This window comes from Falco cherrug, chromosome 5 (assembly GCF_023634085.1).
Source record: "Falco cherrug isolate bFalChe1 chromosome 5, bFalChe1.pri, whole genome shotgun sequence".
Taxonomy (NCBI): Eukaryota; Metazoa; Chordata; class Aves; order Falconiformes; family Falconidae; genus Falco; species Falco cherrug.
Genome location: NC_073701.1, coordinates 5395155 through 5419909, shown reverse-complemented (window position 1 = coordinate 5419909; position 24755 = coordinate 5395155). Strand labels below are relative to the sequence as shown.

General features: G+C 49.1%; 1 protein-coding gene across 5 annotated transcripts in view; it reads right to left on the bottom strand.

Moving 5' to 3' along the window:
- The window catches only part of LSAMP (limbic system associated membrane protein), a 314661-nt gene extending 290365 nt beyond the window's left edge, over positions 1-24296 (bottom strand). For 2 of the 5 annotated variants that reach the window (XM_027816957.2, XM_027816960.2), the window contains exons 1-2: positions 24193-24296; positions 22647-22725 (exon numbers count right to left, since the gene is read on the bottom strand). In XM_027816957.2, the coding sequence (XP_027672758.1) occupies positions 22647-22725; positions 24193-24277 (164 nt within the window). In that variant the 5' untranslated portion in view covers positions 24278-24296. Of the gene's footprint in view, positions 1-22646; positions 23255-23912; positions 23950-24192 lie in introns of those variants that run through there. The other 3 variants (XM_055712346.1, XM_014286790.3, XM_014286791.3) reach the window with 3 other exon arrangements.
- Positions 24297-24755: the final 459 nt, after the last annotated feature.

Sequence of the window (24755 nt, the reverse complement as noted above, 5' to 3'; positions counted from 1 at the left end):
ACAATAAAGCAACCCTGCGCTATTTAACACCTTTCATTCAGAGAGCTCTTTTTGAAGCACTTTTTGAAGGTGCTGAGTATTTTTATCCCTGCCATATAGTAGATAAGGAAAGAGAAATCTAGGATGGGGAAATGGTGTGCCAAAAACCACACACAATGAGTCAAAAGCAGAGCAGGGAACCAACCCTGGGTTTCTCAGGCTTGCTATCCCATGTACCCTGGGTTTCTTTGGCTTGCTATCCCATGTTGTCACGCCATCTCCCACATTATCTCCATGCTCACTGCATCTGGACACATCTGTGTTTAAAACTTTTCCCCCAGGAGTTAAGACTCATGCACCCAGCTGGCCAATATCCACCCCGGGCTATAAATCCACAGCTAAAACTTTCAGCGCGTTCTCACTGCAAACCACAGATTCCCCCATCAATCATCTTCCTCTGTATCTCCACATAAGGCACAGTATACGCTTCACAAACATCTGTTACCAACACGGCAGCAGGTCCGCTCGCAAAGCTCTTGGCTGAAGGATATTGTAAAGAGCAGAACCTGAGCCAAATGCCGCTTCGGCTCGGCTCTGCAGGATGCTCCGAGGCAAACCGCAGAGGTGTTCGGGGGCAGCAGCACAAACCAACTTCCCCAGCTTATAATGCTTTGGGTTTGGGGAATGGGGCGGGGGGAGCACTCCTAGCAGGACCTGTAGTCCTCCTCGGATGTACTGCTTTTCCAGAGACAAGGAGGATCCCAGCCGGCTTGGGGGTTTGACAGTAGTGGTGCAGAGGGGAGCCTGCTGTAGTCAGTCTCTTTTGAACAAAACTGGAGTGCACCTGGGATCATCAAAATTTGTTTTCTCATGAGGCCCATGCCAGATAGCCAGGAAAAAAAAAAAAAAAAAAAGACTGCCTGGAAGAGCCGCACTTTGTGTCAGATAGACTTGGCTGGGCAGGCTCCAGGATGCTCCTCCTCCTCACTATTTAATTACTGTGAACAGAGGTTTTAACAGAGAGAGATGCTATTTGAGACAAGGGTGGTTAGAGAGATAGCCAGGTCCTTGGAGTTAGTAATTAATTACCAGGCATTCTCAGTCTTATGACATTAACTGCTTACCCTTTTAAATAGTAGTAAATTGGAGATACGTGTCTAATTAGAGAGTTGTAAAATGTTTTGGAGGATTGAACAGAGAGAGAGAGAACTTACAGAGATGGAGTGGGAGGCGAACTGCTCTCTGGGAGGAAAGGAGATGTGGGAAGGAGATGATGTTGTTACTATGAAAGGCTGTTTTATTTTGTAAATGTACCGGAGTCCTGGTTATCTGAAAAGACTTGTGTCTCTGCCCAGCTCCACAGCTGCACGCTCCCAGAAGAGGGGAAGCAGGTAGCGTATGGGACATACACAGAATTGATTTCTTCCTAGAAGGTCAAAGACAGACCTTGATGTCTGCTACTACTATCAAGCTAGCAGATTTTATATTTCACATTCTAATAGTAGGCATATCCTCAGCCACTCCAACGATTTTGGGAAGTATATACGAACAGGCTGTATTAACCACACACTATATTGGAATTACTGCTAGATTAAAAACACTAGGGCCTGTTACTACAGAGACATATCTCGATTTACTATTCTTCAGAAACACCGACTTTGAAACCCAACTTTTTTTAAAAATGTCAATAGGGGAAAAATAATAGCGAATGAACTATTCACTGCTAGATTTCTGTTGACTATCGTGTGATCTCAGCCTCTGCTACCAGCAACCTACTAGAGCGTATTTCAGGTCAAAACTACACCAAGCAGTTTTCCTGTATTTTGTGCAAATGCTTTTCATTTGCACATTTGTACTCTCCAGCGGGCTCTCCTGGGAATTGAGGTCAGTCACATGGTTTAAGAACTTTGTTACAAGGCAAAAGGATTTCTTGTTCCATATGAAATAACATAGCTCAAATAAAGTTCAGCCGAAATAATCACAATGCTCTAGTAAGTAACCAAGTAACAGGCAAGCCCAAAAGAGTTCGCTCCAAGGGAGCGTGTATTAAATATTCCTTCTTTCCTAGCTCTGATTTCTATGGCTATGTCTCATTCACTAGCCTCCATGCCCGATTCTTTCTATCTGAATACTTTTTCTCCAACTTCCTCACCTGTAAAAAATAACCCAATGACCTTTGAAAGGTACTGAAGAGAATTTCATTCCAACAGTGTGCAGAGTGGCAGAATTCTGGAGATGATACCATGCTCTGGTGCTGCAGGGGGTTGGGTTTCACAAAGGTTTTTGTCAGCTTGCTTGGGGTTTCCTCTACTGAAAGATACTACACTCAGTATCTTCTGTCTTCATGGGACTAAATACTGGAGGCAATTTACTCCTTGGGCAATCTCTTTGGTATGATAAATGAAAAGGCTGCTTATCATCATAGATTGCTCGATTTTCAAAGATTTTCAAAGGCACTGGGTGCAAAGTCTGGAGTCCTGTCTGATTCTGATTAATTTTTAATTACAATCTGCCTTCCCAAACTCTCCTTGCAGTTCCAACCGGATACTTTCTTCTTGCTTCTTGTCTTAAACCTGCTGCCATTTGCCATTTAATAATTGCAGGGTTCCACCTCAGAGATTACCGTGCTTCAGTGATGAGCAGAGCACAGCAACCCCCCTCCATGGGGGTGTGTTCTTACACCACTACCAGAGGTGATACCTCACCTCAAAGATCCCAGGGAAGGCAGTAAGACCGCTTTAAGAAACACGGAATTTTAAGAAAAAAACAGTAGAGCATGACTTTGTAAAACAAGAGTGCAAATGAGCAGTGCGCCAACTCAGTTTACAAACAAACTGGGAAAAAGGCATTGTACTGGGCTATACCCTGTCTTAAGCAGGAGCACTGACCAGGCACAGGATGCCAGGTGATGCATGTTCTAGAAGGAATTATCTGGGATACTTTGATGCCTTCTAAATTAACCGTAATAATTCAGAAAGGAAGATTCATGTATGGCAAACTCATTAAAATCCCCTGTTCAGCATGGGCAAAAGCCCAAACATAACGACTGGATACACCGAGATGAAGAGTTAAAAACGAGGCCACGTGTGGTATGCAGGGCAATGCAGTGTCCCACAGCAGGTCATCCTACCTGCAAAAGATGCCGTAGAAATAAAGGGGTTCAGGGACAGGTGACAGAAATGAGTTACAGGCCTGGCAAAATTTCTGTAAGAGGGGAAATTGAAAACACTGGGTCTTTTTGCTTCAAAGTCGAAAAGCATCAGGCCGGATGGCGTAGGGATGTATAAAATAATGAAGAGTAGAGCAAAGGCAAGCACCCTGATAAAGCTAGAGAGCATCCCGTACAACTGAACCGCTACCCATCTAAGGCCGGACCGGATTTGCAGCTTTCCTACTGTGTGCAGTAACGTGTGGAACTCATTGCCACAAGATAATACCCAGGCCAAAGGCTATCCCTAGAAGGAGTACGATACAGTTACATGAACTGCAAGAATATCAATGGTCCCTTTACATATGATGGGAAAAGCCCTTCCCACAAGCCCCTCCCCCCAATGTCAGTGATATCAGCCCTCTTGCTTCAGACCATAAGCAGGAAACAATTTGTCCAGGACACAGAAATGTCTCCTATCAGCAAGTTACTTCTATGATTTTGCATATTTGCCCACTTAGGAAGGTTTTCTATTTTCTTATATAATGCAAATTAAAAAAGATGCAAGACACTGATGCAAAAAGATTCTGCTGTCATCTGCTTTTTCTTAAATTCTTCTATTTGGGAGGAAATTCATACATGCTAAACAAGAGTCTGTTTGAAAAGCACTCTCTCTTAAGCATTTTTAAGTGTTCAGGCAAGAGAGAAAAATGATCATCCTACCCGTTTTAAGGAGCTCATGGAGGACCTGAGAAGAAGTTTCCCTTTCAGATGGCTTGTGTCCCAGCACCTAAAAATTCCCTCCTGTATCACGTCACCCCTAGTGCCTCTGAGTGATCTCCATGAGTGCTGGATCTGGCATTGACCCATCAGGGAATGCACTCATTCTCAGTAAACTTTTAGGGAACAGACAGCTTGTTTCAACAGATTTACAGTATCACTCCCTGAAAGGACCTGCCACAGACACAGCTCCAAGATTTACAGGGCTGTCGTTTCCTGTGACCCCATCTAGATCTTCCCAACAGAGCCCAGAGGGCCGTCACACACTCCGTAACCACCTTTTTGGGCATCCTGCTTTACTCCTTTCCAGAAAAGCAAGTCAGTACCTCAAAAACCAACGGAACACTTTGCACTGCTCTCTGTAGGTTTCTCTGCTCGAATTCCTGGCCTCCTTTAGAGAGATGCATGAATGTCGGTTCCTCCTGTACCAGGACGCTCATTCTCTGGACCAGAATCTCCATTTCACAGGCAGGGACACTAAAGCGCAAGCACTGGTCACCGATTTTCTCAGGAACATGAAAGAAGCTGAGCATTCCCTGCACACAGCTGCCTTTCTACTGAACTAGAACTGCCAGCTCTGGCCTTTCTGACCACAATGGAGATGAGACGATCTCCTGCTTTTGCATTATGTTAGGAGATGTTCATGTGATACCCTGGTCCAGCAGCCAGTTAGGTAGCACAGCTCCGAGCAGGACCTATAAGCTGGGCTTCCAGCCTACAAAGATTTTGCTCACCTATGTCCAGCCACTAATTTGCAGAGATAAAATTTCCTTTTTGAGCCTCCGCTTCTCACACTGCGAAGTGGGGAGACTAATAGTGACTTGTCTCAAAGGGGAAATTAATTAAAATACTTTGAGATTCAGAAATGACAGGGACTACTGAGCTAAATAATCTCAAAGTAATTCCATGTGCTCTGGCAGAGATCTGACAACAACTTATCTATGTATGCTTTTAATAGAGGTTAACATTTTCATTTTCTCTGAGCATATTTTAGGCTCCATCACATAAAAGCGAAGTCTACACAAGGCACCACCAAGCAGAATGCACAATCATTAATTTTTGCAAAGCAGCCTTGGTGTCTGTGAAAACACTCCAGGTAACTCAATAAATTAGAATAATAAACACAAAGGAAAACAGAGAACAAGCAAGGACAGGGCAGAAATCACAAACGGAGGCTGACAGCATAATATATGGTACACCGGCAGTCCAAACTGGGCTCCGCGAGGCACTGGGGAGCCGCTGGGAGGCACGTGCGAGGTGAAGGATTTCCAACCCTTGGGTGGTGTTCCCTATTACTCCCTGAATCTCATATGAGCAATTTTAATTTAAATATCACTGTGCATATGCCACCAGGGCCTCTCCCTGCAACGCCCGCAGGGAGATCCTCAGCCGGCAAGCACAGCGCAGCCCCCGTAGCCACAAACCCTCAGCCAAGGAACATTTGCTGATGCAAACACGAGCCCCAGCAGCAGCAAGCAGCGCCTAAGGCTGAAATGGTGCAGCAGCAGGGGATGTCCAGCTGCTGTCAGCAGGATGGAGCCTGGTGTCAGCTAGGGAGATGGAAAGGGCTTCATCTGCCCACAGGTGCTACGTGCCACCCTCTGCCTGTGGGCAGGGAGAGGGGGGAGGGAGGGGAGAGGGAGGATGAACAACTGTGCCTCTAAGAAGGTTGCTTTTGGCTCCTCTAAGCACTACGTGCTCCTGCAGAAGCAAATCAATCCCAGAGGGGAGCAGCAGGAACCTTTAGTGCTGGAAAAGCATATTACTTTTGTAGGGGTGTTTGCTCATTCTTAATGCACCTGTCTCTTGTGATAGTAATGGTAGCTCTCCCCTCCCCCTCCAAGTTGTCCCAACCTGGGGCTCCCCGTGCCAGCTCTGCTCCTGCACCCCTGTGCCCCTTCTGCTGCTCCAGACCTATTTCTTCCCCCAGCACATCAGGCTCCTGCGCCTTAAGCGCCCACTTCTGCAGCTTCTCCTATTTCAGTCTCAAGCCTCTTCCGAACAGAAAGCACCGTTCACATAAAAATGACGAGGACAGGCAGAAAGAACTAGGTTGTGAGGAAAGATTCAGCAGACTTGTTCCATTTCTGCCTGGATCAAGACCTGAACCCACAGGAAGCCTCCAGAGGTACTATCTGCTGCAAACGTACTGTGACATTTAAGAGACCTCCCGGCGAGTCCTGGGAGCAGAAGGATGGACTTTTAGGGGAAAGTTTTCTCTTTGCTACGCAAGAAATTGATGCTATTTATAAAGATTCCTGCTGTCCCCAACTGGGCATGAAGACAATCAGCATCTGTGCAGGGCCTCGGGGAGACTGCAGAACCGGGGATGCTGTATATGTATCTGTGCAGTGACCGCTGCTACAGCACCGAAGTGGCAGGGTGGGTAGAGGGGGGGGCTGTGATGGTCTCACCCAGGGCTGGGGAGGTGAGGGGCTGGGGAAGGAGGCTGAGGGGAAGGGGGTGGTACCAAAGGGGATGGGGTTTGCATGTGAGTATCTGTTACTTGAGATCACACAGATGGTTTCTCTCTAGCTGCGGTTTTGAACCGCCCCCCCCAGCCTACTCTGCTGGAGGCCCTTTGCTGCCAAAGCCAAACCTGGAGTTCCCAGATGCAGGAGGAGAGCTCAAAGGTCTTTGAAAACAGAGAGTGCATTATACTGGGGAGCTGGGAACGGGAACTCTATACAGGTAGCATCACACACCTTTGTCTGCTTGTCCTGACAGGGTGAAGCCCAGGAGCAATGCTCTGACCTGGTCCTCCTGCCTGGCAACTGGTTCCCCCACAGCCTGCCTCCACCGCTACCCCCCTGTCTGCAAGCAGCCCCCCTTCTCCTCCCCTGTCCTGCACAGCAATCCCCTGGCTGTAATTCCTCTGACTCAGAGGGGTCCTGCCTGTTTTCCCCCAACTCCTGCTGCTCCCTCCCTGCTCACACAGAAGTTTCCTCTCCCTTGTTTCCCTCTCTGACACATCCAGGTTCACCGCAAAGGGAAACCCCCCACGCTGCAAGGCCCCTCCGGGACATGGGTCTCCTGCTCCTCGTCCCTGCCCCAGCAGCAGCACAGACAATTGTTTTCTTGCTCCATTAAGCCAGTAAATGAGGCTGGCTTAGCTCAGCACCATGAGCCAGTGCTCTGAGCCCAGGATCTGTCTCGGCACAAGTAACACCGATGTGAACACAGGAGCGAAGGAGGGATTTGTGAGTTTGGCACCACGCTCTTCTAGCCCTGGACACTGAGGAGAGCAGCTTCTTGAGACCAAATCAGGCAAGCTAATGTAGCCTGCAAATGTGCTGGGGCTTGGCCAGGTGACCGTGCTGCCTTCTTTGAGGCCATCCACCCTGCTCTAGGAGAAGATAAATCAATGCAAGGCAACATCTGCCAAGATATTGACTTTGGCTCTGCTCACGGACTGCCTCCCCTTCAGAGATGGGTAATATTCAGCTTGATTATCTCTCACCACCAAAAGGAAGTTTCTCTCTATGCTTAAAATCACTGGGATGAGCCAAGGAGGAATCGATCTGTGGGAGAGAAATGCTGACAAGAAAACACGAGTCGGAGACAGGATGAGAGTGGACAATAGGTGAGCAATGGAGACAGCCTCTGGCAGCTTGCCTGGCCAGGTTAGCAACGGCCCGGGTCACTACAGCTGGAGAAAGCTGAAGATCAAAAGCATTCATCCAGACTTTACAACAGGCCCCTGTATGTTCTTCTCTCCCTTCCCCAATTAGCTTTTTCTCTCCTAAATTGCTCCTCACCCTCATAAAACATCCTTTTTCTACTCTCCCATACATCCTCACTGCACTGGAGTTTTCTGGTTGCTTCATGTGCCCCCTGTAAGTCGTGCAATTCATTGCTTAAGGCATGACACTCAGTGGCTGTGAGGCTTGCTGCCTGCCCTACTTTGTGTCTTATGTCACGTGCCACCTCCCTGGTGGTGAAAAGCCCCAACAGCGCTCATACACCGCACCACATCCACCCCTCGGGTAAACCCCGAGTCTCATGGGCTCATATCCCAATGCACGAGGTGATGTCACACCAGGGAAAGGTGACATTCCATTAGCAGAACATGCTGACAAAGCCTCATGAGGTAAACGTTCAGCAACATCATCAAACTTTCCCAGGACAAAACACTGAGCCCTCAACTTGTTTTTTTGCTATCACACTTGTGGTAAAACGTCCTCTAGGTCCTGTGGCCCTCCAAGGGCAGCAGATGAGAAAAAGATCCGAGTCCCTCTGAAAGAAAATTGGTTTCAGGGGTAGTCTTGACACTGATTCCTACTTCTGTTTGCCAGACAGGTTAAGCATCACATGCTTGGACTAGAGTGGTACTGACTGCAGACTCCTTGGAGCACACCGCCGTCCTGCGATGGAAGGGAGGAGGGCAGCCACAGCAGAAGAAATAGGTAAAGACCTCCTGGCCAGGCTCACTTGGCTTCTTGCCAAGGCGCTTCTCTGATGCTTTCAGCTGTGTTTTTGCCCATGCTCCTGCCGTTCTCTGAGCCTGAAGGCTGCACAGAATCAAGCAGCAGAGGTGGAAGAGACCCAAAGGAACCATCTAGTCTGTTCTTCTCCAGGAAGGATGGATGAGCTCTACTTTGTCATTTGTGGCATCTGTCATTTCTTGTACATATGTAGTCTGTCCTTAAAGCCCTCCAGTGATGCAGCTACACAGCCTCCCAAAGCAATTTGATTCAATGTTTTGCTACCTTTACTGTTGCAAAGTTCTGACATTCAACCCGTGTCTCTTGCTGCAATCTTAAATCATCCCTCTTCACCCTCAGAAGACATTGTTCCTTTCTTTTGTATCTTATGTACCTACATGCTGATGTTCGTATCTGATGCTTAGCCCTCTTCTTTAGGCCTAACAGCCTCATTTCCATCCACCTCTCCTCTCTGATTATGCTGTCTAGACTTCTCATCATCTCCACTTCTCTCTTCTGGACTACATCCAACTGGTCCACATCGTCCTAGTAACACAAAGTACCCCAAAGAGACACAGGATTCTACCTCTGTGTTTACAGTGATCAGCGAGATGCCAACAGTACCCCCAAAGCAGGGGCACAGCTAGAGCAGAACACAACATGGCATCCAGTAAGACACTGAACGATGCTAAGTCTGCTGTGTGCCCTTCCTTCTCTCTTTTCTTGGATGCTGCCCCCACTTTGAGCTCCATATGGGGAAAAAAAAAAAAAACCCAAACCAAAACCCAAAAAACCAAAAGGCATTTAAAAGCCTGACTAATCTACGCCTGAGGTCCTTGACCTACTCAAGTACCGGGGACCTCCTAACAGGCCCTGAATAAAGTTGACCTTTAGATTAATTCAACAACCTAACCATCTGCCTAAGCATATATGGTGTTAGCTTTGCAATTTTGGTATATTAAGCTTATGATTGCCATCTCAAAATAACAATAATCAGCAAGAAAAGGAAGCAGTCTAAGCAGAAATGATTTATCCTCATCGGGGAGCGTGTCACAAGACCTTCCAGATACTTTGGTACTTGAAATTAACCTGTCTTGTGACACACCCCAGACGGTTTGAGCAGACATTCTGTTAAATATGTAATAGTTAAAAATACCTCTTTCGGGTTCCTCCCTGAGCCCTGGCCAGGCTTGGGACAGAATCCCATGTTTCTGCCTTTGAAATTATGAAAGGTGCTTGTTCAACTGTATAAAAAGTTGGGCCCTCTTGCAGCAATTTTAGAGACCTCACCTGCAAGGGGATGCCCTGTGTAGGACCTCCAAATTGCCAGGACAGGCTCTCCACATTCTCACTGCAACTGCGGATCTGGATGATGGTAACAGATCTAGATGATGGTAATACATTAGGGCAATTGGTGACGTATCTTTCTTAATCACTACAGCTAACCTTAAGTAGTAATGATTAGGTGCATTACCTTGCTTATCTATTTTGTTGCTTGAATCATTGTAAGCTAATCCATCTGCATGTGTATATTGCCTTATTTTCTGTATTAACTTGGAATGCACAGCAAATTAAGGCTATTCTCTTTTATTGGCATCTGTGTGCTATCTGTTGACCCTCTCAACTGGCAAGACACCTACCTGGCCTGTGTTTAAGCACCACTTCCCAGCTCAGGCAAGAAGAAAAGCTGCACATGTTCCTCCACCTTGGGACACACTTTTCAAATGGATAGACCTGCATGCCTCTGACTCATCGCCAGTACTGGAGACCAGCCAGGAGAATAGGAAGGGAAGAAATGCCACTCTAAAGGCCAATGAATACGCATGAAGCGTGTTACGCAAGAACCCCTGCGGACCCCCTTGTCCGGTAGAAGTCCTACAGATGGCCCATCACTAAGCACAGTTGATGCAGTGGGGAGGATGTGTGGGTGGACAGATAATTTGATATTTAGCTGAGAGAACTAAAATGGGTTTAATGCAGTGTTAGGAAGACAGATTGCCTGCAGCACCTTCTGCTCCTGATTATGGATGCCAATCTCAGGTTTCCCTTAGGTGTAAAAGCAGCCAGGATGCACGTGTTTTCACAAAGGCTTCAGAGTCCCAGTCTCACAAAAAGGAAGTACCACAGGAGGGTAATAAAGGGTGACCAGCACTGAGGAACATCCTTGCTACAGTACCAGCAGCTGGCTTTAGTTTTCTGTAGCATCTTATGATTCCATGCCAAACATGTGGGGCTGTCTCCAGAGTCGCTGGAAAGCCTCTCCTGGAATGGATAAATCTGGCTGAAATGATCCTAACTCATGAGCTAAAGACCTGCTACTTCTCTTCAAGGTCAGAGATGTCTGGCAGTTGAACACCGAGGACCTTCCATAACATTGCCCCATGACTGTCCTTTAAATTTATCTGCCTTCTTTGCCACCTCTGCAAGAAAATCTCAGGTCTGCACACCAGCACTGACCTGTGTCACCCCACATCAGCATCATGCAGGAGTGTCAAGCTTCTCACCCAAGAAAGAGCTACAACAGAGGGAGAAAAAGCCCCCAGCTGCCCTCTTCCAACTTCCAGCAGCAGAATCACAGCACACCAAGGAAGCACCACAGCATGCTCCTCTGCTGACAGCAGCAGGGTGGCTTTCACACAAGCCTGCAGCATCAGCTCTCGCCTGTCAACCACCTCGTCAATGAATGGCTCTCCTTCCACTCTATTTCCAACTTGGGCTGCAGCTGAAAGCAGGAGCAGCAGATCACTGGGATGCAACAGGCATCCAACTACATTCCTGCTAGGAAGAGAAAGCTTTGCTGGCGACGCAGCCCCCGCTTCTTACTAGCACTCATACACACCCCTTCCTATGAGCTCTCAGGACAAACAGGCACCAGGCACGCTGTGTAAAAACAGAAAATAAATACACTGGGAATACTCTGCTGGCCCAGCCTGAATACAAAGTGCTGACTGAGTGGTCATGCCCAACAAGAGACGTCAGTCTGCTCTACCATCTACAGCAGAAGAGTCGGGCACTGCAGTCACTATGGTGCTCCCCCATCCTTCTCTGCTTTTGCCCCAGCCCCACAGTTCTCGCCCCTGGGTCCGGAGGGGAGGGAAATTCAAAGGACATCAGAGCTGAGCAAAGAGAGAGAAAATGAAGGGGAAGGGGCGGGCGTCAGGAATAAGAACTCGTATTGGGGGAGGGGTGAAGGTTGAGGAGAAGATGGATTGAGACAGAGAGAGAAAGCAAAGGAGGGAGGCAGGAGATGGAGAAGGCAAGAAGGAGATGTGACAGCAACTTCATAGTGGCAGGTGGAACGCTGGCTGGGGGAATGTGCCAAGCAGAGGGAGCTGGGTAAGATCTGCGAGAGGGGAAACAGGAGTTTTCAGCTCTGTCTCTCCGATGAACCTACCCATCCTTTCTCTCAGTGGACAGCTCTCTGCAAACACAGTCTTCCCTTTCCTTGCTGGCAAGAGACAGCCAAGGGTGGCAGTGGAGGGAAGGCAGATGAAGTACACCATGTGCACAACCCGAAGGCTTTGGGCACACTCCAAGTCTCAGCAGTAGGTCTAATAACAACAGTCCCTAAGGAGCGGGTCTAGCTGGTGAAGGTTACTCCTTTTCTGTTCCTCATTAGCATGGGATCTCCTATTACTGTCACCCACATTTAGCACACTCTAAGGGGTACTGCCCGACCTCAATTGTTTACTGCCCAAAATGATGGCTGCCTTACATAGCGTACAGCTGAGAAAAGCGATCTGACTATGCATACTTCCCTATGCTTTCTGTCCTAGTTGGGTTTTTCTCAATAAACATGAGGCCAGCACTCCCTGGAGCCTGCCCCTACCCATACCCCCCATCAACAAGCTGATCCATTTCAGGCAACTGCCATGAGTGGGAAAGTTGAGGGGGAAAGTCACTACAAGGATGATGCATTTTCTTAGCTTCTTCTCACAGGGTCCGTGGTTCACAGGACCCAAAGCCAGCTATTCTCAAGGTACTTGCACGTGTCAGGCCTGTCTGAGCACACAGCCAGAACCCCCATCTCAGCCCCGCTACACTCGGGAGCGATTTCAATTAAATAGCAGTGTAACTGAAGGAACAGACAAATAGGCCTGTGTATGGCGGGTGCCTGCCAGCAGCTGTGTGGGTGTGGACGTCATTTTTCCACGGCGTTGCGAAGGACTCTGGAAAGTAGCACGCTCCCTCACATCTTCTCCATCCCCGATTGCCTCTCTGCAGTGCTGCCAACCACCCCGATGGTCAGTGGCACAGGGTAACTGGGTGGTGACAGCAGTGACTAGCTAGGGAAAGTCAGCCAAAAGGGGTTACTTAAAAAGAAGAGGCATGATCTGCTGTGGCCAGGACTGAGTGCTGAGGTCCCTGCCGGTCAGGGAGCAAAGAGAAGGTGGTGAGAGATGTCCTCATGGCAGGGGAGAAGGCTGTGGGTGCCAGGTGAGCCGTGGGACTGTGAGGTCCTCACCCTGCTGTCAGGAACAAGAGGCCCGCTAGAGTGGGGGCAGCCAGGATAAGTCTGTGGAGCTGGAGGTGGGGGACACAGTCTGCCTGAGAAATGGTGGTGGGCTGTGGAAGGACCATCCCTGTTTAACCAGCATGCCAAAGGATAAGGGGGCATCAGATGGGAAAATGGGGAGGGTGGGCTGCAGCAGTCCCTCCCTATCTTCTCTCACCAGCTTAAAATCTCCCCTGCCTTTGACTGGAAGGGACTGCTAATAAACCTGCCGGCTCCGATGGACAAACAGGCTCCACTGACTCACGGCTCACACATGTCCCTGCTCACGTGAGGAGTGGGGGCTCAAGCGTCCCTTCCCCCACAAAGCCCCAATAAACAATTGCCTCGGCTGGCATAGGCTCCCTGCTCTATAGCTGCAGGCCTGGAGGCTACAGATCATATTATGTTGTATTTGGCAGAGAGGGGACAATAATTTTTCAGGGAGTAATCACTCCCTGATTCCCACTTTTCTCCAAGCTCAGATGACACTTCAGAACAGATGGGAGGTTCCTAACATCCCTGGGCTACCTGCAGCTCTCAGTAGGGTTGCTACCTTGTAGTGGTGGTGTTTTTCTCCCCTCTTGAGCATTTTCCAGTTCCAGCAGATTATTAATGCCTGGTCCCCTCTGTCACATGCTCTCCTTTCTGTTCCCTGACACGATGAGCAAAGGGCCTGACCATGGACAAATTCCTGCTGACTCCTGTTGGAAATCTGGGCTGTGGGAACGGAGCTCACTAAGAAGGGGGTGGTGTGAAGGAGTCAGCTAGGCTTTGTCACTGTGGCTCCTCTCCTCCAAAGGAAAAGAAAGAGATAATGATGTTAGAACATTTTAACCTTTCTTTTTCTGAGCTTGATAGGCTTGGCCTGAGGCACCTTTCCTAGCAAAAACAGGCTGCTGTAAGATTGATTGGTTGGGTGCAGAGTTTAAAGGTAATTTTCTCTTGTCACATGCACATAAATTATTGTGGCTCAAGCTGCGATCAGCTCCACATCTTACTTGTTTGACTGCTTTTATGCCCAGGCTCTGATGAAGGTTTCTAAGAGCGATGTCCAGTGCTCCCCAAGCAGCATCAAGACCACCACAGGCATATACTCAAAGTTAGTGTCAGGGGGCAGTGGAGAAAGAATAGGCACACACGCCTGCAAATCTGTATAGCCAGGGCCTTTCAGCCCAGAAATTGCAGCTAGAGCTTTGTTTGTTCATCTATGAACCCATTTTAAATGTTCTGTCCGTGAATGCCAGGGCAAGGAAAACTCATCCACTCAGATTATTCACCAGGGGGAGAGAAAAAAAGATGCACATGCACACACACAAAGGAAGCACAGCTGCAGCTAAAGTGAATTCATTTTTAACATTCATGAAAATATTCACAGAACACTTCAGTGCTATTTGCCTAAATTTTGCTGTTTGGAGTAAACACTTGAGCCAGTGCAGGCTGTTTGTTCTAGGAGCGATACCGCATCAGGGATGAGGGGTGGCTCTCAGCTCCAAGTCACAGATTCATGCTATGGCCCCAGGTACATGTGGCCCCCTTACTTTACGGCACAGACTCGCAGTCTGCCACCACATAGCTCCTGACTCTTGGTCGTTGCAAAATGACTTTGCGAGTACCTGCAACCATCACATTCCCCATCCATCCCAGCCTTATGCAACAAAGGCACGTGCGCTCTGCCAAATTTAAACACAAAACCAACAGCAAACAATTTAAACACAAAACCAATGGCACGCGCCTGGTCTGGGGGAGCAGACCCCTTCCCCCCCTCTGCTTCCCCTTCCCCCTCCCTCTCCTCAACTCATCCCCTTCAATGGTTTCCTTCCTTGTACGTCCTAAGCAGCTCACACAAGGGAAAACGCTGCAGCACACAAGGGAGACTCAGCTGAAGCCCTGAAGACAAGAGCTGTGTGCGTTGCCTCTTCCTCCTCCATAAATACAGCTGAGACGACGACTGGATAATTGGCTAAGTGCCTGTCAGCTTAATAACACAGAGAGAGAGACACACGGAGAGGGAGAGGGAGAGATTTGTATTTACTATTCGAAGTCATGGATGCTGCCTGCCAGTGGATTTCAACATGGGTTTATGTTTGCACAGCAAGGCAGGAAAAGTGAAGGGATGTGCAGCTCTGAGCCATGGTCTCCCTTGACCAGCCTCGTGTGAGGGTGGACAACCAGCCTGGGATGGGGGGAGCAAGGTAGCTGCCATACAGGTACCATCAGGTTCCCGGTTAGAGCATCCCTGGGTACCTACGCTGGGAAAGCACTGTCCACTGTCACCACCCCTGGTGAGGCACTGCTGTCGCTGACACACTAAGTCACACCACATCAGGGGCAAGGGCAGTGGTGCATCTCCAACGTGGCCACCCTGCCATCCCTCAGAGGAGGGGGTGCAGTGGCACTGTGAGTGGTGGCTGCACAGCTGTGTGACCACCCCGTTTTGTTTCACAAATGCACAGCACACAGTTTGGTGCATGGGGAGCTGAAGATCTCCTGGCCTTCCCCTCCCCCTCATAAATCCGGTGCTTTTCTATGAACCCATCTAAGGGGAGCACCTGTGATGAGAAACCACTCAGGCGCCTCTCGCCTCTCACAGGAGGGTGGGAGGGCTGTGTGGGAGACATGCCCCCCTGCTCTTCCAAAGCTTTCACTACTTCCCTCTGCCACAGAAAGCCAAATTTCAGCGGGGAGAGTGGCTCAGGTTGCTACTGGAAAGGGACAGTATTGGCCAGATCTACCGCGGTGTTAACCACTGAGTCCCAGAAGAGGAAGATGCAATATCCTGTTCGCTCGCTGCTTTTTCCTTTAACAGCTGTAGCAACTAAGGCACACTGAAGCAAAAGGATGTTTCCAGCATTAGCGATGGTTACAAAGGCCCATGTGTTGAGAAAAGCCACACAGACCCCCAAGCAAGCAGCCTCTCCCCCTGTGCATCGGGCAGTGCTGCCTCGGACCTATATAACGCTTGCAACTTCACGAAGTATATGAATATTTGTAAAACTACACGGAAGAAAACACTTTCCATTCTTAAGCAGGAGAAAATGTAGGGAAACACACACTTGCTCACAGGCACACGCAAGCAGGCAGCCCCCAAACCTCATGCAGATGCGTAACTGCAAAGTCTCTGCTGAACTCCAGCCCAGTCCAAGTAGGCTCCATTCCATCAGCTTCGCTCTGACCAAAAAGGCCCAACACCAGTGGAATTAAGTGAGCTGCAGCAGGGTTATTTCTCCTCTCTTTGCACAGGGCTCAGCACAGTGGGGCACCCTGGGGTCACAGCTGGCTTCTCCCACACCACCAAGTTGCTCCTATTAAAAATCTGCACAAATACACATGCATGGGGGACCCTGGCTGTTCAGATTATTTTGAAATAGCTGTTTTCTAGGCAGAGGTGAAACTCATCATTATTGGTTCCTATTACTTACCATAAACCCAGGCACATTAGATGTGCCTGAAGCCTGAAGGAAGTGCTTTGGTGTCAGATTCAGCTGAAAATCACATTCGTTTCTTCTTCAGTGAGACCAGAGTGAAAGAAAACTCAGTGCATTCCTGACTTCACCTTTGTGCCCTCCATTGCACTCACTCCAGCAGAGCATGAGTTCACACAGGCCGGAGCGTATTTTGATGGACAACAAAACTAGGTACCTTCAATGAAAATGGCTCTATTCAGCCTCACAGCGAGCCTGCCGAAGCCCTGCCGCCACCCCGGCAGCGAGCTGTGGCCCAGCAGCTCTGTCAGAATCAGATGCCCGTGGGTCTGGATATAAAGGGCAAGTATGTGTAATGCGTATTTTGAAAACGAGTTACGAGATGGCAAATTCCAGTAACTACGAGCTATTTTAAGACTAGGTCTTTCCTCATGACCTGCTGGGGAGGGAAGCAGAGTGGAAGAGATACCAACTCTGAGACACTCCAGGTAACACGTACTACTATATAAATTTTAATGCCAACTAAGTAGGAAAACATATGGTACTTAGCTGCAAACTGAAGTGTGTGTGCAGACTCAGGGGAGGAGGTTAAAGCCATACTGTCTGATACTGTCTCTCCTCCTCCATCTTTCTGAATGCAAATTATACATACGGTGTTATTAAACATACATAATTTCACCAACGAAGGCCTTTCCTTTTCTCATTTCCATTCCACCTTTGCTTGTGATGGGTTAGTCCCGCTTTGCAGAAAACACAGAAGCACAAAGGCTCTGCTCACCATTGGGCATGCTATATATAAATATCGTGTGTGTATGAGAAGAGATGCTGATCGCCAGCACCTGACCATATACGCGTTGCAACTTCCTTTATCATATATATGCACACACACTCACACATCTATGCAGGCATGTGTGCCTTCATATAATGGCACCATCTGCTGCCAGACCTGGAAGTTTTGCAACATCATATGTTACTACTTTCAAACATTTAGGGGTTTGGGTTTTTTTTTAAAGGAAATTATCAGCAGAGTACAGCCCCTTTTGCACAGATCCAAGCACACCCTCTCTCGACACGTGTACGCTGCATTTGATAACAAAGGCTTTTTACACCCTGGAGAAAGAGAAGAGCATTTGGGACTCGTAGTCAATACCAGCACAGATGAAGACATACCAGGGAAACCTCATCTGTGGCATTTGCTGGCTCGTTGCGTGGCTGAGCCGCGAGACAACCCAAGCTAATGGATAGGTCGCTCGGCTGGGTGCGCCTGAGCCCTGCTGTGCAACCCTGGGCGAGTCCCCTCACCTCCGGGCACCTCCTGCCCACCCCCAGCCCCTGCCTGTCCCGGTTAATAGCTGCCCGCCCTGCCGAACGGGGGATCTCTCATACTCTGTGCTCGCCTGGCACTTAATACAAAGGCTGCCTCAACTTAGTGGTGGCCTTTAAGCACCACAACAATACTACTAATAATCAAGGTTACAATTTTACTGCCAAGGCTGTATTATTATGTACCATTATACCTTTGAACGTGCCTATTCTCATTTCTAGCAAAGGGCTCAGCTCAGGGCTCTCTATTACAAATCAGATGCTAATTATAAGTGTAATCTGAACAGCTTTTACTTTTCTTTTAAAATGACTATATAGGGCGTAAACTTTGTTGTGATGCTGTGTTGCTACTTTGCCTGAGGTGCTTTTGTCCTCTACCATAGCTCCATGTGTAGAATATCAGCAAAATACTGGGAGGCCAAGAACAGAGTTTGCATAAATTGCTTACATTGCAAGATTACACTGACAGCGCTATTGTTACTGCTAGTAATTTGAATCCAGCCCATCCTTTGACACATGTAACTTGAAGAAAATAAGTACCCATTAGGATGGAAGTTCCTAAATGTGCTATCAGCCTGAAACTTCATATTATCTAAAAAAACCTGGTAAAAATGGAAACCGCACACTCAGTTAAGTGTTGGTTCTTTCATCAGTGCATCAGATTGATTTAATTCTTGATGAAAAGTTGATACTCGGAAAAACTCAGGAACAATGAGCCAAATTCTGGCCTTGGCGAGATCCCAGTTCTCCAGTGGGCTGAGCACCATCTGAGCAGCACTCAGCAGCTTAAGCCCTGTATGAGTCACTTGTACCTCTATTAGCAGTCCCCAGGAATCTGCCCCAAAGACAAATGCAGTATTTCTGGCAGTGCCCTTGGGCTTTGGTGGATTTGTACGGGACTAACCGAGCGGAGGGGAATGGGGATGTGACCCATTTTGGTTCCAGCTAGTGACGAGCTCCATTTCAGAAGTCATTAAAGGCCAAATGTGCCCTTGTGCCAGGACTACTAAAAGCCGGGGGCAACCTACAAGTCCCGCTGAGGCCCACAGAACAGTGCTTTAAAGGCACTTTAGGGTGAGCTGCGGCAGTGGTTCCTGAGAGAGCTGATCTCTCCTCCTGACATGCTGTACAGATACCTGAGCCCGCAGCATGGACTCCATCACCATTTTGCTTCTAACCCACCTTAAGGGCCAAACACAACGCAGAGGCACAGTTCCCTCCCTCCCCAGTTTGTGGCAGCTGCCTGCCACCACTGCACATGTCCTGTCTTAGCCAATGTCCTCCTGCTTCCCATCCCCTCCCCAGGCTGAAAGCATGGAACAAAGCACAGGGTCCCTGCCTTTGCTCTCCCAACACTCCCAGAGTAAACAAGGTGGGAAGGGATGCTGAAGGCAGGTAAACAGAAATAAGATTTGGGGTTGGGACTTGATTTTCTTTTCACATTTTATTTAGTTTTGGGGGATATTTTGTGCGTTTGTTGTTTGGAATTTTTTTTCAAACATCAAGCAGGGAAGCTGCACACAAAACCTGACAACCTCATGACTGTAATCTTGCAAGCAAGACATTGGCATGAGTTGGAGCACACAGTTCCTTCTCAATACTCGAAATAAGGTTCAGTGTCCTTCGCTTGCTGAAGACAGAGTTAAAAAATGGAACCTTAGTAAGTCTGACAGGCTGTCTGATATACAGTTTCATCTTTGAAACATTCTGCTCTCTTCTCTTGCTTGTAGCTGGCCAAACACCAGAAACACCGCTCAGTCTTTCTCACCTGTTGCAGCTGTCAGACCCCTCCTCTCTTTTCAGCCTTGCTCTAAGGAGCAGATCATTATCCTTTTCCCTGTGGATAGTCTATCACGAGCTATTTTTATTCTCTCTGCAATTCCCTGACTAACTTCCCTATGCCAAATACTCACTAAAAGTCATCAACCTTCAGCAAGGCCAACAAATAAATCAAATCTGCTGCCAGGTCACTTAGGAGATGAGCCAGTATGGAGTTCAGAACATTTTTAAAAAGTCCATAGCAAGGGAATATTTTAAATGCCATAGCTTTAAAAAGTCATATCCAAACTTCTCAGAATAACTCTATTCTGAGTAACAAGCTGTAGATGAAGCTCCGCAGGACTGGTTTCCTTTAGGAACATTAGGGCTTATAAGAAACTATTTTTCTCCTCTTCGTAGTTCAGTCCACCCACCCATCCTTCCACCTACAAGTGTAACACTATATACAAATGTATAAGGCCCCAAAGGAGAAGAATCATTCAGAATACCTTGTCTTCGGTGCTTTGCTGAACGATTTGCACCGCAATTTACATGAACAAAATGTTTTTAGTTATCTTATCACTATGTACATTGCTTTTATTTCTTGCCAACTACATATCATTTTTCTCCCTCCTACATTTTCATTTTCCTTCAGGCTACAGGATGGAGCTACTTGGCACTGGTAAATCAACAATGCACGCTCCCTCTTCCCTCTGAAGTAGATGCATAGCAAAGATAGGTGATACGATCTCTGTCTGGAAATCTCCTACCTATCTCTCTGTGGAGGTAAAGATCTGCTCTGAGCACAGTTAGTATAGATCGCCTAACGTTTTTTCTCCATCTAGCTCTTCCCCTTGCGTTGTCACTAGTGGATCTATAGGCAGGCAGAGCAAGATGCTGGGAGTTTTTCAAACACAAGGCTGTCTTGAAGTGAGTTATGCTTTTGGAGGGTCAGGGAAAACAGCGAGGGGGAAGTTAGCAAACCAACCCTTGCTTTAAAACTGAGGGAATGAAACATCATCTTGCAGGTCCTAAACTGTATGGGACAGAAGGAAACCTCACCCCTTCCAGCCTCATGTGGCAGTGCGGTCTCCCAGCACAGCCTGGCTTCTGCCTCTCCCCTGAGGAAGGGACTGAAGCATCCCAGAAGCCTGGGGCTGGTCCCAGGGAAAGGGAGAGCAGACAACTGCCCTTCCTAGGAAATGTGAAAAGCGTATAGCCAGCCAGATCTGCTTAAAAAGCTTAAGAAGGCAGCCGAGGGAGGTAAAGCCGCCTGTGCACTGGCCACAGTCACTTCTGACAAAAACGCAGCCTGCCAGGAACATGGTATTGCTCAGGGCAAGCAGTTACATGGCTGGGTGGTGTGCCGCTCCTGCAAACTGTGTCACTTGGCACACATCTGGCTGACACAGCTGGATCACCTCACTCAGGTGTTTTGTTTTAGTGCCTGACATAACCCTGGCAAGCCACACACCCCACACACAATCACCGAAACCACTCTCCCATGCAGCCCCATTGAGCTTGCTGACGAACGCTTTACACGCAGCACATGCAGGCACCATCTCCACCATCCGCTCAGCCCTCCCTGCTGCAAATGCAGCTTTAGCACACAGCATCTAGATAAACTCAAAAGCTCCAAGGTTAAGTGGGAAATAGAAATTCAGTGACCCCTATCTCAGCAAGTGAGCTTAATGACGTGTCTGCTCCTGTATGTACCAAACATATGCCAGCAAACATCTGCCTGAGCAGCCCCTCCAAAATAAATGATTGATGGAAGTGATCTGCCTTTGAAAATGGGATAAGTCAGCTGGGAGTCTTGCTAGAAAAGGGTTAATGGGATATAGGAATTGCTAGTGAGTGAAAGGGAGAGGAGAGAAGCTGGGAGTCAGAGGCAACACCCCTTGTTAGGTGTTTACCATGTTGCATCTAAACCCCTTCCATTGCATATGCAAGGCAGATGAATTACTCTGTAAATCCTATTACTCCATGTGGATAAATCTTACATGCGAGTTAACAAGTCTGGAGAGCTGGGGAATGGAAGCTGCTGAACAGATATTCCAGGATCAAAACAACCCAGCACACGGGAGCTGAGAGAAGCGATACATGTACACACACAGCCCTCTTCTAGCATCCTTCTTCCCTGATCCCATCTTGCTAGCTCACATACTCCTCTGTCATTAAACGGGAGGGATGCAGGACACAGGGGATCACGTAGCAGACCATTTGGTGACATCTAGCAGGATTTATTTCAGAGAAAGAGAAAGAAAACTTTGCTGCTGCTGTTAGCTTTGCTAGGGGATTGCTCCCTTGATGCTTCAAGGTTTGTGCACTATCAGCTCCTCATACAGATTACAGACTTATTTTAATATGTCCAGTACTTTTATAGCCATAATACACAGCGTGTGCACGCACACACTCACACGCAGAAAATTGTCCCTCAGTAGGGAAGTTACTGCAGGTAAGTTGAGCAAGGCAGTATTTGAAAGAGAAACCCAAAGGAAAAAGATGACTGCGTTTCAGCTATTTGGGACACTCCTAACTGAAAGCCCAAGTAGCCTCAGAACTACCTTTAGAAGACCTGGACAATGAATACAGAAATATAACACTCAATACTGCCAGTGAACAAGGCTTCATGTGCAAAGACACCCTCATCACAACCACTCAGGCAGTTAGGCACAGCATACACCCGTTTACTTAGTCCTGCAAAGAAACCAACACAGTGAACGAGATACAAGCTTCATAAATGTCGGAGCTCCTACACCATTTTCCACCAGCCTTTGCCACCACTGCATCCATCTCCCCTCCCTACAGGGCAGATAAATAAATGAATAAAATTAAAAGCCAGAGTTTCCCAAAAGAACTTGCCTGAGAGTTCTGGCAGCACCAGGGATAAAGTTTTTGCATAGGTACAAAAAGAAGTATGGGAAGATCAATGGAACATCCGGCAAGCGCAGCTGGATCCCTTTTCGATATCTCTATCGATACTGCAGGGCTGGTGGAAAACGTACATCCACAAGAGCTGGCTAACACAAACAGATCTTTCCCCACTGAAATTCTTTTGATCCAGAGCACTATACAGAGGAGAGTGGGGGCAAGAATTGTTTCAAAGCTTTGCGATTATTTGTTTTTAAATATTAAAGCACAAACATGCAGAGCTTGTTTGTAGCAGCTGCCGCTACTGCAGTTCGAGAGGTAAAATAACACACACTCTCCCAGAGACATACGCACACAAATCTGTATCGCATCACACGTAGATGTTGCATCCACGGAAATATAGATACGCGCATAGAAAAGGAAAAGTTGGCAAAATGCCCTACCTGAGGATGGCTGTGTCCCCCTGCCTCACGGTGATGTTATCGGTACCTCGGGTAAAATCCACGCTGCGGACTGGCAGCCCTGTAGGGAGAAGGCAAAGCAATCTCAGTAGGACCAGCGGTAATTGTTTCCGATCAGGCTGAGCCCTTGCTACCATGGCTGGTCTTGTCGAGTTTCACTGTCTGTACTTGGCTCTCTCTCTGCCTGTGTATGTGGATAGACAGATGCAGAAAGAACAACAACAACAATAATAATAATGTACAACTCTCGCTCTGATCGACAGCCCCAGAAAGGGGGTGGTGGTGGTGATTTCACAGTCCTTAGCTGCCACTTTCTCTTGGTCTTTTCAGTCTCTTGCTGGCTTCTTCCCCCCCCCCCCCGTCTTTTTTTTTTTTTTTTTTCCAAAGGCTTTCCGCAAAAAGTCTTAACACAAGCTTCAATCAAAAAAAAGGGGGAAAGGGGAAAAAAAACCCAAAACACACCAAACCACAACCCCCAAAAAAAGGCAAGAGGAAAAAGTCAGGTAGCAAAATAATAATAAAAAAATGATAACAATTAAATCGACCCGTTTGGAGTGATGGAGAGAGGTTGAAAAAAAAAAAAAAAAAAAAAAAAAGGGAAAGGAACAAGCTGAGCCCTGTGCCGCCGGGCTGCGCGAGTGGCTGGTCCCGCTCCAGTGCGCGGCTGTGCAGCCTCCAGCCCCAGCTCCCTTCCTAACCCACTTTCCCAGGCGGAGCGAGGGAGGGAGGGAGCGAGGGAGGAGGGAGGAGAGAGGGAGGGAGGGAGCCTCACTCGTGAGACGGCAGCTCGGCACCGCCGCGGCGGCAGCGGCGCTCCCCGTCCCTCTCCCGGGGGCGCAGCGCCCCGCGCCCCCCGCCCGGCGGGGAAGGGGCTGCCCCCGGCCGGCACGGGGCTGGGGGGGCCGGAGCGCGGCTGGGAAGGGGGGGGACTGCAGCGGGGAGAGGGGGCCATGGGAGGGGAGGAGGGCTGGAGGGCAGAGGGGGGAAGCCCGAAGGGAGAGGGGGCTGGAAAAGGGGAGGAGGGAGAGGAGGAGGGGGCTGGGGAAGAGGGGGAAGTGCGAGCCGGGAACGGGAAGGAGAGAGGAGGCGGCAGGAGCAGCCGGGGGAGGCAGAGGGAGCGGGGCAGAGGGGATGGAGCAAGAGGCAGCCGATATCCACAAAACGCTGAGGAAGGGGAGCGGGGGAGGGGGCAAAGCAGCTGTGGCCAGAAGTGCGAACAACTTGGCTGCGCGGCCCGGGGCCACCGACCTGCCCGTTCCCGGAGCAGCATCCCTGGCAACTGCCCCTGCAGCCTCGGCCGCGCTGCTTCCCCGCTCAGACTCCCCTCCCCAGATAAACAGCGGCCCATCGCTCCCCCCGCCCCCTCCCCTCCCCCCCCCTGCCCTGCCCCCCCCAGCCCCGGGGCCGGGCCGCAGACAATGCCGGTATTGAGCCGCCCGCGGTGTGAATGCCCGGCCTGTCCCCGCAGCTGAGCCCCGAGCCCGGCGGCGGCGCTGCCCACCCGGGAGCGCTCCCACCGCTCGCATACCGGCACCGTCGCACGAGAAGGGAGATTCAATTAATGGAGAGGAATAAGCCGTATGTTTTGCTGCTGATGCCTGCCTGCCTGCCATCCCCCCCGGCTCGCTCTCGCCTGCCTGCTCCTAGGGATGTTGCGCTAGCGTAACCCTTCTGTGGCCAAAGCGGGGGGGGGGGGAGCAAAGAAGGTGTGGTTTGAGGGGGGGTCTAGTGTGGCAGGTGCAGGAAAAGCAGAGGGGAACTCTGTTGAGAGTTGCTGCCCTGCATAGTCACAGCGCTGCTGGGCGAAGAAAGGGAAAACCCAGGTCTGGTACTGGCTGCTCCACCCGGCCCACAGCCCTGGGGGGTGCAAACTGCAGAGGCACGGGAGACGCACTGTGGCATGCCAATGGCCACGTGGGATGGGATCACAGGTCCCTCTCACCCCGCGTCCTGTCCCTCAGCACAGCCTCCAGCCAAAGCCCAGGGAAGCAGAGCACAAGGCAAGCTGCAGCCGGACTGCCCCAGGCCACTTCCCTAATTCCCAGTGATTTGTGGCTAAGGCACGTCCCTGGCCAGTGGCACTGTCTTTGT